This window comes from Panulirus ornatus, chromosome 16 (genome assembly GCF_036320965.1).
Source record: "Panulirus ornatus isolate Po-2019 chromosome 16, ASM3632096v1, whole genome shotgun sequence".
Classification (NCBI taxonomy): Eukaryota; Metazoa; Arthropoda; class Malacostraca; order Decapoda; family Palinuridae; genus Panulirus; species Panulirus ornatus.
The window spans coordinates 21,777,564-21,795,161 of record NC_092239.1 but is presented as its reverse complement, the minus strand read 5'-3'; the positions used below and the strand labels follow the sequence as shown (position 1 = coordinate 21,795,161).

The 17,598-nt window shown below is 39.4% G+C and overlaps 1 protein-coding gene across 1 annotated transcript in view; it reads right to left on the bottom strand.

Moving 5' to 3' along the window:
• Window positions 1-1,868: 1,868 nt before the first annotated feature.
• Window positions 1,869-17,598, bottom strand: part of LOC139753909 (uncharacterized) — a 227,261-nt gene continuing 211,531 nt past the window's right edge. The window contains 1 exon segment of the mRNA XM_071670867.1: window positions 1,869-2,010. Coding sequence (XP_071526968.1) covers window positions 1,869-2,010 — 142 coding nt within the window.

The following is a 17,598-nucleotide window of genomic DNA, read 5'->3' as shown; positions in this document are numbered from 1 at the left end:
GGGTATATATGTATGTGTGTGTTTGTGTATATATATGTGTACAATGAGATGTATAGGTATGTATATTTGCGTGTGTGGACGTGTATGTATATACATGTGTATGGGGGGTGTGTTGGGCCATTTCTTTCGTCTGTTTCCTTGCGCTACCTCGCAAGTGAGGGAGATAGCGACAAAGCAAAATCAATAAATAAATAATATATATATATATGTATATATATATATATATATATATATATATATATATGTATATATATATATATATATATATATATATATATATATATATATATATATATATATATATATATATATATATATATATATATATATATATATACGTATATATATATATATATATATATATATATATATATATATATATATATATATATATATATATATATACATATATATATATATATATATATATATATATATATATATATATATATATATATATATATATATATATATATATATATATATATATATATATTATCCCTGGGGATAGGGGAGAAAGAATACTTCCCACGTATTCCCTGCGTGTCGTAGAAGGCGACTAAAAGGGGAGGGAGCGGGGGGCTGGAAATCCTCCCCTCTTGTTTTTTTTTTAATTTTCCAAAAGAAGGAACAGAGAAGGGGGCCAGGTGAGGATATTCCCTTAGAGGCCCAGTCCTCTGTTCTTAACGCTACCTTGCTAACGCGGGAAATGGCGAATAGTTTGAAAGAAAAGAAATATATATATATATATATATATATATATATATATATATATATATATATATATATATATATATATATTTTTTTTTTTTTTTTTTTCATACTATTTGCCATTTCCCGCGTTAGCGAGGTAGCGTTAAGAACAGAGAACTGGGCCTTAGAGGGAATATCCTCACCTGACCCCCTTCTCTGTTCCTTCTTTTGGAAAATTAAAAAAAAACAAGAAAGGGGAGGATTTCTAGCCACCCGCTCCCTCCCCTTTTAGTCGCCTTCTGCGACACGCAGGGAATACGTGGGAAGTATTCTTTCTCCCCTATCCCCAGGGATATATATATATATATATATATATATATATATATATATATATATATATATATATATATATATATATATATATATATATATATATAATATATATATATATATATATATATATATATATATATATATATATATATATATATATATATATATATATATATATATATATATATATATATATATATATATATATATATATATATATATATATATATATATATATATATACATATATATAAATATGCAGAAGCTGGTGACTGAATTTGGTAAAGTGTGTGAAAGAAGAAAGTTAAGAGTAAATGTGAATAAGAGCAAGGTTATTAGGTACAGTAGGGTTGAGGGTCAAGTCAATTGGGAGGTGAGTTTGAATGGATAAAAACTGGAGGAAGTAAAGTGTTTTAGATATCTGGGAGTGGATCTGGCAGCGGATGGAACCATGGAAGCGGAAGTGGATCATAGGATGGGGGAGGGGGCGAAAATTCTGGGAGCCTTGAAGAATGTGTGGAAGTAGAGAACATTATCTCGGAAAGCAAAAATGGGTATGTTTGAAGGAATAGTGGTTCCAACAATGTTGTATGGTTGCAAGGCGTGTTCTATGGATAGAGTGGTGCGCAGGAGCATGTATGTGCTGGAAATGAGATGTTTGAGGACAAAACACTTGCCTCTCATGATCTTTCTTATCATGCTCAGGTGGATATATATATATATATCAAAGTGATAGATCTATTGTGTTTTCTACTTTTCGCGTCTGAAATACTGTATTAATGAGTTTGATAGCTTAAATTATATTGGGTAAAAATTACTATAATTTCACTGATGGTGCAAACTTACTGCAGCTCTTGAGCCATCTGAAGGCCATCCTCGATTGTGGGACCAATCAACATAAGCTTCGCCAGTTTTTTGTAAACCTCAGAGTCTGAAGCCGCAAAGAACTTTCGCCAGTCTTCTCCATGTGGTGGCATCGTAATTCTTGAGAGGAGAAGGAAGTGAGATGAATCATGAAGTAAGATAGTGAATTGATTTTCAATGTTTATCTTGGGGAACATGATAAACGATCCTAATTTCTCCTACGCTTTTTTTATTATACAAGGAGAGCCCAATAATCATCATCACTATAGAGCCATTTTAGTCATAGTAGATCTCTGTACGCCGGGGATGGTCTTCACTTTAGTGGAGTATGGAAAGCCTACCTTGGCAGAGTACTGGATGAGAATAGTAAGCCTTTTTTCTATAGAGACAACCTATTCAGGAGAGCAAATCACCGTCGAGCTAACGAAGGAACTGGGAGTGTGGAGGAGGGTGAGTGGTTATCTGTGGGATGTGGGTCGGTGCGGAGGTGAGGGGATGGGGGAATCTGAGTGTGAAAGAAGGAATTGGACCATTACGAAACGCACATGACACACTAACTACTGACGACAAGGAAATGGTTACTATGCTAGATTATTCTTTTAACTCTGCATTCACAATTGAAGAAACATCTCGAATAACACAACCAGTGAAAATGTTTCAAGGATCTGATGAAGAAGAGTTGAAGGTTAGAGAAATAATGAGCTCTGAAGTACTTAAATACCTGGACCAATTGAATCCTAACAAATCCAACGGCTCAGATAACTTAGCTCCAGATTTTTAAAAGAGGTCAGATGAAGGTAATATACCCCATAATATAGATTTTCAACAAATCTTGATCGGATGGTCGGGTGCCACCTGACTGGAAACTAGCAAATGTTACTCCTCTATATCATAAAGGAGACAAAAACTGTGCCTTGAGCTACTATCCACTTAACTTCACGTTAGTGTTAGATAAATCGATGGAAAAATGATACCAGATAAGATTGTCACGGTTCTAGAACACAAAATCATATCAGACAGCCAACACGATTTCCGCAATAGAAGATCCTGCCAGAGAAAGTGGCTGGAATTGTTTCATGTTATTTATCAGAATTGGGACGAAAGATTGTCGTCTGATGAAGTATATTTAGATATCCAAAAGGCTTTCGATAAAGTACCTCAAAAAACTTTTACATAAACTCAAAGCACACGGAATCCTTGAAGAACTCTGTACATGAATCAGAGACTGGCTTCCCGGAAGATACCAGCGTGTAGTATTAAACGTCGAAGCCTCAGACTGGCTAAACGTAACGAATGGTGTGCCACAGAGGTCGATCCTAGGCCGGCCCAATTCATCTCATGATATACATAAATAATCTGGAACTCGGCTCATATCTAAGATCTCTAAATTTGTTAGCGCTACTAAACTAGGAGGTAGAGCTGTAAACAGGCTGGACTGCGAAATTATTCAGAGATCTTAACTTACTAGCAGAGTGGTCAGACAGATGGCAAATGAAGTTTAATGTAGACAAGTGTAAAGTTATGCACTTTAAAAACAAGAATATACGTTACGACCTCAAACTATTCGGAAACTCTCTAACTAAAATAAATGAAGAAAAGGACCTTGGAGATGTCATTAGCAGCAAGTAAAAAAGGCAGCCAAAACATACATTACGAGACATCAGAAACAATTCTCACACTCTAGTAAGATTACACCTTGAATATGCAATCCAGTTTTGATCCCCAAACTATGAAAAAGACGAGGAAAAATTAGAGCAAGTACAAAGATGTGCGACAAAATTGATCCCATCCCTTAAAAATCTGGCATACGAAGAGAGGCTAAAACGACTGGGTCTCTTTTCTCTCAAAAAACGTAAACTTAGCGGTGATTTTATCTAAGTGTTCAAAATTTGAACGAGTTCGATAAAGTAAATCACAAACACCTCGAGATACAAGAAAATACGGTTACCAGGACAAATGGAATATTCTCAGAGCTAAGAGATGTAATATGGACGTGGGAAAAGGCTTCTTTTCTTATAGGCGTGTTGAGCACTGGAATAAGTTACCGTTAGACGCAGTGAATGCTGCATTATTTACACAAATATTTCATAAATTCAGGCATACTCTGAGAAAAACGCCAGAAATAAATGGTATTAATGACAGCGGTAACGGGGAAAGTAGAAGGCTAATGTGGAGCAGCGGGAAGTCGGTGAAAACTTAAGAAAATGCTTAGCGGAATTACATTTTCTTGTCAAGTTAAACGTTATAAATATATATATATATATATATATATATATATATATATATATATATATATATATATATATATATATATATATATATATATATATATATATATATATATATATATATATATATATATATATATATATATATATATATATTCATATATATGTATATATATATATATATATATATATATATATATATATATATATATATATATATATATATATATATATATATATATATATATATATATATATATATATATATATATATATATATATATATATATATATATATATATATATATATATATATGAATATATATATATATATATATATATATATATATATATATATATATATATATATATATATATATATATATATATATATATATATATATATATATATATATATATATATATATATATATATATATATATATATATATATATATATATATATATATATAATATATATATATATATATATATATATATATATATATATATATATATATATATATATATATATATATATATATATATATATATATATATATATATATATATATATATATATATATATATATATATATATATATATATATATATATATATATATATATATATATATATATCATCAGCAAACAACAACTGACTTACTTCCCAAGCTCTCTCATCCCCAACAGACTGTATACATGCCCCTCTTTCCAAAACTCTTGCATTTACCTCCCTAACAACCCCATCCATAAACAAATTAAACAACCATGGAGACATCACACACCCCTGCCGCAAACCTACATTCACTGAGAACCAATCACTTTCCTCTCTTCCTACACGTACACATGCCTTACATTCTCGATAAAAACTTTTCACTGCTTCAGACAACTTGCCTCCCACACCATATATTCTTAATACCTTCCACAGAGCATCTCTATCAACTCTATCATATGCCTTCTCCAGATCCATAAATGTTACATACAAATCCATTTGCTTTTCTAAGTATTTCTCACATACATTCTTCAAAGCAAACACCTGATCCACACATCCTCTACCACTTCTGAAACCACACTGCTCTTCCCCAATCTGATGCTCTGTACATGCCTTCACCCTCTCAATCAATATCCTCCCATATAATTTACCAGGAATACTCAACAAACTTATACCTCTGTAATTTGAGCACTCACTCTTATCCCCTTTGCCTTTGTACAATGGCACTATGCACGCATTCCGCCAATCCTCAGGCAACCTCACCATGAGTCATACATACATTAAATAACCTTACCAACCAGTCAATAATACAGTCACCACCTTTTTTTAATAAATTCCACTGCAATACCATCCAAACCTGTTGCCTTGCCGGCTTTCACCTTCCGCAAAGCTTTCACTATCTCTTCTCTGTTTACCAAATCATTTTCCCTAACCCTCTCACTTTGCACACCACCTCGACCAAAACATCCTATATCTGCCACTCTATCATCAAACACATTCAACAAACCTTTTAATACTCACTCCATCTCCTTCTCACATCACCACTACTTGTTATCACCTCCCCATTTACGCCCTTCACTGAAGTTCCCATTTGCTCCCTTGTCTTACGCACTTTATTTACCTCCTTCCAGAACATCTTTTTATTCTCCCTAAAATTTAATGATACTCTCTCACCCCAACTCTCATTTGCCCTTTTTTTCACCTCTTGCACCTTTCTCTTGACCTCCTGTCTCTTTCTTTTATACATCTCCCACTCAATTGCATTTTTTCCCTGCAAAAATCGTCCAAATGCCTCTCTCTTCTCTTTCACTAATACTCTTACTTCTTCATCCCACCACTCACTACCCTTTCTAATCAACCCACCTCCCACTCTTCTCATGCCACAAGCATCTTTTGCGCAATCCATCCCTGATTCCCTAAATACATCCCATTCCTCCCCCACTCCCCTTACTTCCATTGTTCTCACCTTTTTCCATTCTGTACTCAGTCTCTCCTGGTACTTCCTCACACAGGTCTCCTTCCCAAGCTCACTTACTCTCACCACCCTCTTCACCCCAACATTCACTCTTCTTTTCTGAAAACCCATACAAATCTTCACCTTAGCCTCCACAAGATAATGATCAGACATCCCTCCAGTTGCACCTCTCAGAACATTAACATCCAAAAGTCTCTCTTTCGCACGCCTGTCAATTAACACGTAATCCAATAACGCTCTCTGGCCATCTCTCCTACTTACATAAGTATACTTATGTATATCTCGCTTTTTAAACCAGGTATTCCCAATCATCAGTCATTTTTCAGCACATAAATCTACAAGCTCTTCACCATTTCCATTTACAACACTGAACACCCCATGTATACCAATTATTCCCTCAACTGCCACATTACTCACCTTTGCATTCAAATCACCCATCACTATAACCCGGTCTCGTGCATCAAAACCAGTAACACACTCATTCAGCTGCTCCCAAAACACTTGCCTTTCATGATCTTTCTTCTCATGCCCAGGTGCATATGCACCAATAATCACCCACCTCTCTCCATCAACTTTCAGTTTTACCCATATTAATCGAGAATTTACTTTCTTACATTTTATCACATACTTTCCATGGTTTACAGCAGACGCTTCACATGCCTTGATTCAATCCACTGACAGCACGTCAACCCTGGTATACCACATCGCTCCAATTCACTCTATTCCTTGCCCTCCTTTCACCCTCCTGCATGTTCAGGCCCCGATCACACAAAATCTTTTTCACTCCATCTTTCCACCTCCAATTTGGTCTCCCTCTTCTCCTCGTTCCCTCCACCTCCGACACATATATTCTCTTGGTCAATCTTTCCTCACTCATTCTCTCCATGTGCCCGAACCATTTCAAAACACCCTCTTCTGCTCTCTCAACCACGCTCTTTTTATTTCCACACATCTCTCTTACCCTTACGTTACTTACTCGATCAAACCACCTCACACCACACATTGTCCTCAAACATCTCATTTCCAGCACATCCATCCTCCTGCGCACAACTCTATCCATAGCCCACGCCTCGCAACCATACAACATTGTTGGAACCACTATTCCTTCAAACATACCCATTTTTGCTTTCCGAGATAATGTTCTCGACTTCCACACATTCTTCAAGGCTCCCAGAATTTTCGCCCCCTCCCCCACCCTATGATCCACTTCCGCTTCCATGGTTCCATCCGCTGCCAGATCCACTCCCAGCTATCTAAAACACTTTACTTCCTCCAGTTTTTTTCCATTCAAACTCACCTCCCAATTGACTTGACCCTTGACTTTCTTTTATACATCTCCCACTCAATTGCATTTTTTCCCTGCAAAAATCGTCGAAATGCCTCTCTCTTCTCTTTCACTAATAATCATACTTCTTCATCCCACCACTCACTACCCTTTCTAATCAACCCACCTCCCACGCTTCTCATGCCACAAGCATCTTTTGCGCAAGCCATCACTGCTTCCCTAAATACATCCCATTCCTCCCCCACTCCCCATATATATATATATATATATATATATATATATATATATATATATATATATATATATATATATATATATATATATATATATATATATATATTTGTTTTGCTATGTGGCTGTCTCCCGTGTTAGCGAGGTAGCGCAAGGAAACAGACGAAACAATGGCCCAAGCCACCCACATACACATGTATATACACACACGTCCACATACGCAAATATACATACATGTACACCTCAACGTATACATATGTATACACACACAGATATATACATATGTACTCATGTACATGATTCGTACTGTCTGCCTTTATTCATTCCAATCGCCACCTCACCACACATGAAATAACAACCCCCTCACCCTCAAATGTGCGAGGTAGCGCTAGGAAAAGACAACAAAGGCCACATTCGTTCACACTCAGTCTCTAGCTGTCCTGTAATAATGCACCGAAACCACAGCTCCCTCTCCACATCCAGGCCCCACAGAACTCTCCGTGGTTTACCCCAGACACTTCACATGCCCTGGTTCGATCCATTGACAGCACGTCGACCCCGGTATACCACATCGTTCCAATTCACTCTATTCCTTGCACGCCTTTCACCCTCCTGCATGTTTAGGCCCCGATCACTGAAAATATTTTTCACTCCGTCTTTCCACCTCCAATTTGGTCTCCCACTTATCCTCGTTCCCTCCACCTCTGACACATATATCCTCTTGGTCAATCTTTCCTTACTCATTCTCTCTATGTGACCAAACCATTTCAAAACACCCTCTTCTGCTATCTCAACCACACTCTTTTTATTACCACACATCTCTCTTACCTTATTATTACTTACTCGATCAAACCACCTCACACCACAGATTGTCCTCAAACATCTCATTTCCAGCACATCCACCCTCCTCCGCACAACTCTATCCATAGCCCACGCCTCGCAACCATATAACATTGTTGGAACCACTATTCCTTCAAACATACCCATTTTTGCTTTCCGAGATAATGTTCTCGACTTCCACACATTCTTGAAGGCTCCCAGAATTTTCGCCCCCTTCCCCACCCTATGATTCACTTCCGCTTCCATGATTCCATCCGCTGCCAAATCCACTCCCACATATCTAAAAGACTTCACTTCCTCCAGTAATTCTCCATTTAAATTTACCTCCCAATTAACCTGACCCTCAACCCTACTGTACCTAATAACCTTGCTCTTATTCACATTTACTCTCAACTTTCTTCTTTCACGCACTTCACCAAACTCAGTCACCAACTTCTGGAGTTTCTCACATGAATCAGCCACCAGCGCTGTATCTTCATATATATGCAGGAAACGGCAATCAAGTTTGATAAATATGAATAAATAGTTTTTTAACCATATGTTTATAATTGTTCTAGTCATTAAACTGTAATAAAGTTAAATATATTTTATTGTTTCAAAGGTTTGAAATAAGAATTGGGAGTGGCAGAATGTTTTATGTGAAGTATGAGAAATCTACTTGGGGTCAGTAAGAATGTTAGAATAAGTTTTTAAGACAATACATAACGACTGAATATTTTATAGCACGGGTGGCCACTCCTACTAAAAATGTGAGCCACGTGATAGTTTTTAGAAGTTCGAAAGCCACAAGACAAGTACAGATTTTTTATTGCTATTATATATAATCATGCAGTAAATTTTATTAATGTATGTAATATTTTTCATGAGTTTTTTTGCCTCAGTAACTATCAAGTTCATAAACTAGATTGTTCTTGAATATGATTAATTTGGTTCATTTTAAGTATCATTAATTTTATTATTAAATTCCATCATATAAAACTATTAGGGATCTGTGGTTTCGATGCATTACAGAAACTGAGTGTGAACGAATGTGGCCTTTGTTGTCTTTTTCTCGCGCTACCTCGCGAGCGCACGGGGAGACGAGGGTGCCATTTCATGTGAGGCGGGGTGGCGACGAGATGGATGAAGGCAGCAAGTATGAATATCTATATATGTATGTATGTATATATCTGTGTATGTATATGTATGTATACGTTGAAAGGTATAGGCATGTACATGTGCGTGAATGTGGGTGGGTTGGGCCATTCTTTCGTCTGTTTCCTTGCACTACCTCGCTGACACAGGAGACATCAATTAAACATAATGAATAAATAACACTTATCCCTGGGGATAGGGGAGAAAGAATACTTCCAACGCATTCCCTGTGTGTCGTAGAAGACGATTAAAGGTGACGGGAGCGGGGAGGGGGGCTATAAATCCTCCCCTAATTGTATTCTAACTTTCTAAAAGGGGAAAGAGAAGAAGGAGTCATGAGGGGAGTGCTCATCCTCCTCGGAGGCTCAGATTGGGGTGTCTAAATGTGTAGATGTAGCCAAGATGAGAAAAAAGGAGAGATAGTATGTTTGAAGAAAGGAATCTGGATGTTTTGGTTCTGAGTGAAACGAAGCTCAAGGTTAAAGGGGAAGAGTGGTTTGGGAATGTTTTGGGAGTAAAGTCAGGGGTTGGTGAAAGGACAAAACCAAAGGAAGGAGCAGCACTATTCCTGAAACAGGAGTTGTGGGAGTATGTGCTAGAGTGTAAGACAGTAAACTAGATTGATATGGGAAAAACTGAAAGTGGATGGAGAGAGATTGGCGATATTGGTGCCTATGCACCTGGGCATGAGAAGAAAGATTATGAGATGCAAGTATTTTGGGAGCAGCTGAGTTAGTTTGTTAGTAGTTTTGATGCACGAGACCGGGTTATAGTGATGGGTGATTTGAATGCAAAGGTGAGTAATGTGGCAGTTGAGGGAATAATTGGTATAAATGGGGTGTTCAGTGTTGTAAAGGGAAATGTTGAAGAGCTTGTAGATTTGTGTGCTGAAAAAGGACTGGTGATCGGGTACACTTGGTTAAAAAGAGAGATATACATAAGTATACGTATGTAAGTAGGAGAGATGGCCAGAGAGCGGTATTGGACTAAGTGTTAATTGATAGGTGCGTGAAAGAGAGACTTTTGGATGTTAATGTGCTGAGAGATGCAACTGGAGGGATGTCTGATCATTATCTTGTGGAGCCAAAGGTGAAGATTTGTATGGGTTTTCAGAAAAGAAGACAGAATGTTGGGGTGAAGAGAGTGTTGAGAGTAAGTGAGCTTGGGAAGGAGAAGTGTGTGAGGAAGTACCAGGGGATACTGAGTACAGAATGGAAAAAGGAGAAAGCTAAGGACGTAAGTGGAGTGAGGAAGGAATGGGATGTATTTCGAGAAGCAGTGATGGCTTGCGCAGAAGATGCTTGTGGTATGAGAAGCGTGGGTAGTGGGTAGATTAGAAAAAGAAGTGAGTGGTAGGATGAAGAAGTAAGATTATTAGTGAAAGAGAAGAGAGAGGCATTTGGACGATTTTTGCAGGGAAATAGTGCAAATAACTGGGAGATATATAAAAGAAAGAGGCAGGAGGTCAAGAGAAAGGTGCTAGAGGTGAAAAAGAGGTCAAATGAGAGTTGGTGTGAGAAAGTATCATTAAATTTTAGGGAAAATGAAAAGATTTTTTAGAAGGAAGCAAATAAAGTACGAAAGACGAGAGAACAAATGGGAACATCGGTGAAGGGGGCTAAGTAGTGGTAATGTGAGGAGATGGAGTGAGTAATTTGAAGGTTTGCTGAATGTGTTAGATAACAGAGTGGCAGACATAGGGTGTTTTGGTCGAGGTGGTGTGCGAAGTGAGAGGGTCAGGGAGAATGATTTGGTAAACATAGAAGAGGTAGTGAAAGCCTTGCGGAAGATGAAAGCCGGCAAGGCGGCGGGTTTGGATAGTATTGCAGTAGAATAATTAAAAAAGGGGTTGACTGTATTGTTGACTGGTTGATGAGGATATTCAATGTTTGTATGGGTCATTGTGAAGTGCCTGAGGATTGGCGGAATGCATGCATAGTGCCATTGTACGAAGGCAGAGGGGATAAAGGTGAGTGTTCAAATTACAGAGGTATAAGTTTGTTGAGTATTCCTGGGAAATTGCATGGGAGGGTACTGATTGAGAGGGAGAAGGCATGTACAGAGCATCAGATTGGGGAAGAGCAATGTGGTTTCAGAAGTGGTAGAGGATGTGTGGATCAGGTGTCTGCTTTGAAGAATATATGTGAGTAATACTTAGAAAAGCAAATGAATTTGTTTGTAGCATTTATGGATCTGGAAAAGGCATATGATAGAGTTGATAGAGATGCTCTGTGGAAGGTATTAAGTATATATGGTGTGGGAGGCAAGTTGTTAAAAGCAGTGAAAGCTTTTTATCGAGGATGTAAGGCATGTGTACGAGTAGGAAGAGAGGGAAGTGATTGGTTTTCAGTGCATGTCGGTTTGCGGCAGGGGTGTGTGATGTCTCCATGGTTGTTTAATTTGTTTATGGATGGGGTTGTTAGGGAGGTGAATGCAAGAGTTTTGGAGAGAGGGGCAAGTATGCAATCTGTTGTGGATGAGAGTGCTTGGGAAGTGAGTTAGTTGTTGTTAGCTGATGATACAGCATTTGTGGCTGATTCGTGTGAAAACCAGAAGCTGGCGACTGAATTTGACAAAGTGTGTGAAAGAAGAAAGCTGAGAGTAAATATGATTAAGAGCAAAGTTATTAGGTACAATATGGTTGAGGGACAAGTCAAATGGGAGGTAGGTTTGACTGGAAAAAAACTGGAGGAAGTGACATGTTTTAGATACGTGGGAGTGGATTTGGCCGCGGATGGAACCTTGGAAGTGGCAGTGAGTCACAGTATGGGAGAGGGGGTGAAAGTTCTGGGAGCGTTGAAAAATGTATGGACGGCGAGATCATTTTCTCGGAAAGCAATATTGGGTATGTTTGAAGTAATAGTTATATGGTTGCGAGGCGTAGGCTATGGATAGAGTTGTGTGGATGAGGGTGAATGAGTTGGAAATGAAATGTTTGAGGACAATATATGGTATGAGGTGGTTTGATCGAGTAAGTAATGAAAGGGTAAAAGAGATGTGTGGTGATAAAAAGAATGTGGTTGAGAGAGCAGAAGAGGGTGTATTGAAATGGTTTGGTCACATGGAAAGAATGAGTGAGAAAAGATTGAACAAGAGGATATATGTGTCAGAGGTGGAGGGAACGAGGAGAAGTGAGACCAAATTGGAAGTGGAAAGATAGTGAAAAAGATTTTTAGTGATCGGGGCCTGAACATGCAGGAGGATGAAAGGCGTGCAAGGAATAGAGTGAATTGGAACGATGTGGTATACTGGGGTAGACGTGCTGTCAATGGATTGAACCAGGGCATGTGAAGCGTCTGGGGTAAACCATGAAAAGTTTTATGGGGCCTGGATGTGGAAAGGGAGCTGTGGTTTCGATGCATTATACATGACAGCTAGAGACTGAGTTTGAAGGAATGTGGCGTTTGTTGTCTTTTCTTAGTGCTACCTTGCGCGCATGCGGAGGGGGGGGGGTTGTCATTTCATGTGTGGAGGCGTAGCGACGGAAATGAATAAAGGCAGCAAGTATGAATTATGTTCATATCTATATATGTATATGTCTGTGTATGTATATATATGTATACGTTGGAATGTATGGGTATTTTTTTTGTGAGTGTGTGGACGTGTATGTATGTACATGTGTATGTGGGTCAGTTGGAACATTCTTTCGTGTGTTTCCTTGCACTCTTCGCTGACGCGAAAGACAGAGACAAGTATGATAAAAAAAAATAATATATATATTCTTTTTTTCTTTTTTTGCTTTGTCGCTGTCTCCCGCGTTTGCGAGGTAGCGCAAGGAAACAGACGATAGAAATGGCCCAACCCACCCCCATACACATGTATATACATACACGTCCACACACGCAAATATACATACCTACACAGCTTTCCATGGTTTACCCCAGACGCTTCACATGCCCTGATTCAATCCACTGACAGCACGTCAATCCCGGTATACCACATCGATCCAATTCACTCTATTCCTTGCCCTCCTTTCACCCTCCTGCATGTTCAGGCCCCGATCACACAAAATCCTTTTCACTCCATCTTTCCACCTCCAATTTGGTCTCCCGCTTCTCTTCGTTCCCTCCACCTCCGACCCATATATCCTCTTGGTCAATCTTTCCTCAACTCATTCTCTCCATGTGCCCAAACCATTTCAAAACACCCTCATCTGCTCTCTCAACCACGCTCTTTTTATTTCCACACATCTCTCTTACCCTTACGTTACATACTCGATCAAACCACCTCACACCACACATTGTCCTCAAACATCTCATTTCCAGCACATCCACCCTCCTACGCACAGCTCTATCCATAGCCCACGCCTCGCAACCATACAACATTGTTGGAACCACTATTCCTTCAAACATACCCATTTTTGCTTTCCGGGATAATGTTCTCGACTTCCACACATTCTTCAAGGCTCCCAGGATTCTCGCCCCCTCCCCCACCCTATGATCCACTTCCGCTTCCATGGTTCCATCCGCTGCCAGATCCACTCCCAGATATCTAAAACACTTTACTTCCTCCAGTTTTTCTCTATTCAAACTTACCTCCCAGTTGACTTGACCCTCAACCCTACTGTACCTAATAACCTTGCTCTTATTCACATTTACTCTTAACTTTCTTCTCTCACACACTTTACCAAAATCAGTCACCAGCTTCTGCAGTTTCTCACATGAATCAGCCACCAGCGCTGTATCATCAGCGAACAACAACTGACTCACTTCCTAAGCTCTCTCATCCACAACAGACTTCATACTTGCCCCTCTTTCCAAAACTCTTGCATTCACCTCCCTAACAATCCCATCCATAAACAAATTAAACAACCATAGAGACATCAGACACCCCTGCCGCAAACCAACATTCACTGAGAACCAATCACTTTCCTCTCTTCCTACACGTACACATGCCTTACATCCTCGATAAAGACTTTTCACTGCTTCTAACAACTTGCCTCCCACACCATATATTCTTAATACCTTCCACAGAGCATCTCTATCAACTCTATCATATGCCTTCTCCAGATCCATAAATGCTACATACAAATCCATTTGCTTTTCTAAGTATTTCTCACATACATTCTTCAAAGCAAACACCTGATCCACACATCCTCTACCACTTCTGAAACCACACTTCTCTTCCCCAATCTGATGCTCTGTACATGCCTTCACCCTCTCAATCAATACCCTCCCATATAATTTACCAGGAATACTCAACAAACTTATACCTCTGTAATTTGAGCACTCACTCTTATCCCCTTTGCCTTTGTACAATGGCACTATGCACGCATTCCGCCAATCCTCAGGCACCTCACCATGAGTCATACATACATTAAATAACCTTACCAACCAGTCAACAATACAGTCACCCCCTTTTTTAATAAATTCCACTGCAGTACCATCCAAACCTGTTGCCTTGCCGGCTTTCATCTTCCGCAAAGCTTTTACTATCTCTTCTCTGTTTATCAAATCATTTTCCCTAACCCTCTCACTTTGCACACCACCTCGACCAAAACACCCTATATCTGCCACTCTATCATCAAACACATTCAACAAACCTTTTAAATACTCACTCCATCTCCTTCTCACATCACCACTACTTGTTATCACCTCCCCATTTGCGCCCTTCACTGAAGTTCCCATTTGCTCCCTTGTGTTACGCACTTCATTTACCTCTTGCACCTTTCTCTTGACCTCCTGTCTCTTTCTTTTATACATCTCCCACTCAATTGCATTTTTTCCCTGCAAAAATCGTCCAAATGTCTCTCTCTTCTCTTTCACTAATAATCTTACTTCTTCATCCCACAACTCACTACCCTTTCTAATCAACCCACCTCCCACTCTTCTCATGCCACAAGCATCTTTTGCGCAATCCATCACTGATTCCCTAAATACATCCCATTCCTCCCCTACTCCCCTTACTTCCATTGTTCTCACCTTTCTCCATTCTGTACTCAGTCTCTCCTGGTACTTCCTCACACAAGTCTCCTTCCCAAGCTCACTTACTCTCACCACCCTCTTCACCCCAACATTCACTCTTCTTTTCTGAAAACCCATACAAATCTTCACCTTAGCCTCCACAAGATAATGATCAGACATCCCTCCAGTTGCACCTCTCAGAACATTAACATCCAAAAGTCTCTCTTTCGCGCGCCTGTCAATTAACACGTAATCCAATAACGCTCTCTGGCCATCTCTCCTACTTACATACGTATACTTATGTATATCTCGCTTTTTAAACCAGATATTCCCAATCACCAGTCCTTTTTCAGCACATAAATCTACAAGCTCTTCACCATTTCCATTTACAACACTGAACACCCCATGTATACCAATTATTCCCTCAACTGCCACATTATTCACCTTTGCATTCAAATCACCCATCACTATAACCCGGTCTCGTGCATCAAAACCACTAACACACTCATTCAGCTGCTCCCAAAACACTTGCCTCTCATGATCTTTCTTCTCATGTCCAGGTGCATATGCACCAATAATCACCCATCTCTCTCCATCAACTTTCAGTTTTACCCGTATTAATCGAGAATTTACTTTCTTACATTCTATCACATACTCCCACAACTCCTGTTTCAGGAGTACTGCTACTCCATCCCTTGCTCTTGTTCTCTCACTAACCCCTGACTTTACTCCCAAGACATTCCCAAACCACTCTTCCCCTTTACCCTTGAGCTTTGTTTCACTCAGAGCCAAAACATCCAGGTTCCTTTCCTCAAACATACTACCTATCTCTCCATTTTTCACAGCTTGGTTACATCCACAAACATTTAGACACCCCAGTCTGAGCCTTCGAGGAGGATGAGCACTCCCCGCGTGACTCCTTCTTCTGTTTCCCATTCTAGAAAGTTAAAATTACAAGGAGAGGAGGATTTCTGGCCCCCCGCTCCCGTCCCCTCTAGTCGCCTTCTACGACACGCGAGGAATGGGTGGGAAGTATTCTTTCACCCCTATCCCCAGGGATAATATATATATTTTTTTTTTTTTTTTTTTTTTTTTTTTTTTATACTTTGTCGCTGTCTCCCGCGTTTGCGAGGTAGGGCAAGGAAACAGACGAAAGAAATGGCCCAACCCCTCCCCCATACACATGTACATACACACGTCCACACACGCAAATATACATACCTACACACCTTTCCATGGTTTACCCCAGACGCTTCACATGCCCTGATTCACTCCACTGACAGCACGTCAACCCCTGTATACCACATCGCTCCAATTCACTCTATTCCTTGCCCTCCTTACACCCTCCTGCATGTTCAGGCCCCGATCACACAAAATCTTTTTCACTCCATCTTTCCACCTCCAATTTGGTCTCCCTCTTCTCCTCGTTCCCTCCACCTCCGACACATATATCCTCTTGGTCAATCTTTCCTCACTCATTCTCTCCATGTGACCAAACCATTTCAAAACACCCTCTTCTGCTCTCTCAACCACGCTCTTTTTATTTCCACACATCTCTCTTACCCTTACGTTACTTACTCGATCAAACCACCTCACACCACACATTGTCCTCAAACATCTCATTTCCAGCACATCCATCCTCCTGCGCACAACTCTATCCATAGCCCACGCCTCGCAACCATACAACATTGTTGGAACCACTATTCCTTCAAACATACCCATTTTTGCTTTCCGAGATACTGTTCTCGACTTCCACACATTTTTCAAGGCTCCCAAAATTTTCGCCCCCTCCCCCACCCTATGATCCACTTCCGCTTCCATGGTTCCATCCGCTGACAGATCCACTCCCAGATATCTAAAACACCTCACTTCCTCCAGTTTTTCTCCATTCAAACTCACCTCCCAATTGACTTGACCCTCAACCCTACTGTACCTAATAACCTTGCTCTTATTCACATTTACTCTTAACTTTCTTCTTCCACACACTTTACCAAACTCAGTCACCAGCTTCTGCAGTTTCTCACATGAATCAGCCACCAGCGCTGTATCATCAGCGAACAACAACTGACTCACTTCCCAAGCTCTCTCATCCCCAACAGACTTCATACTTGCCCCTCT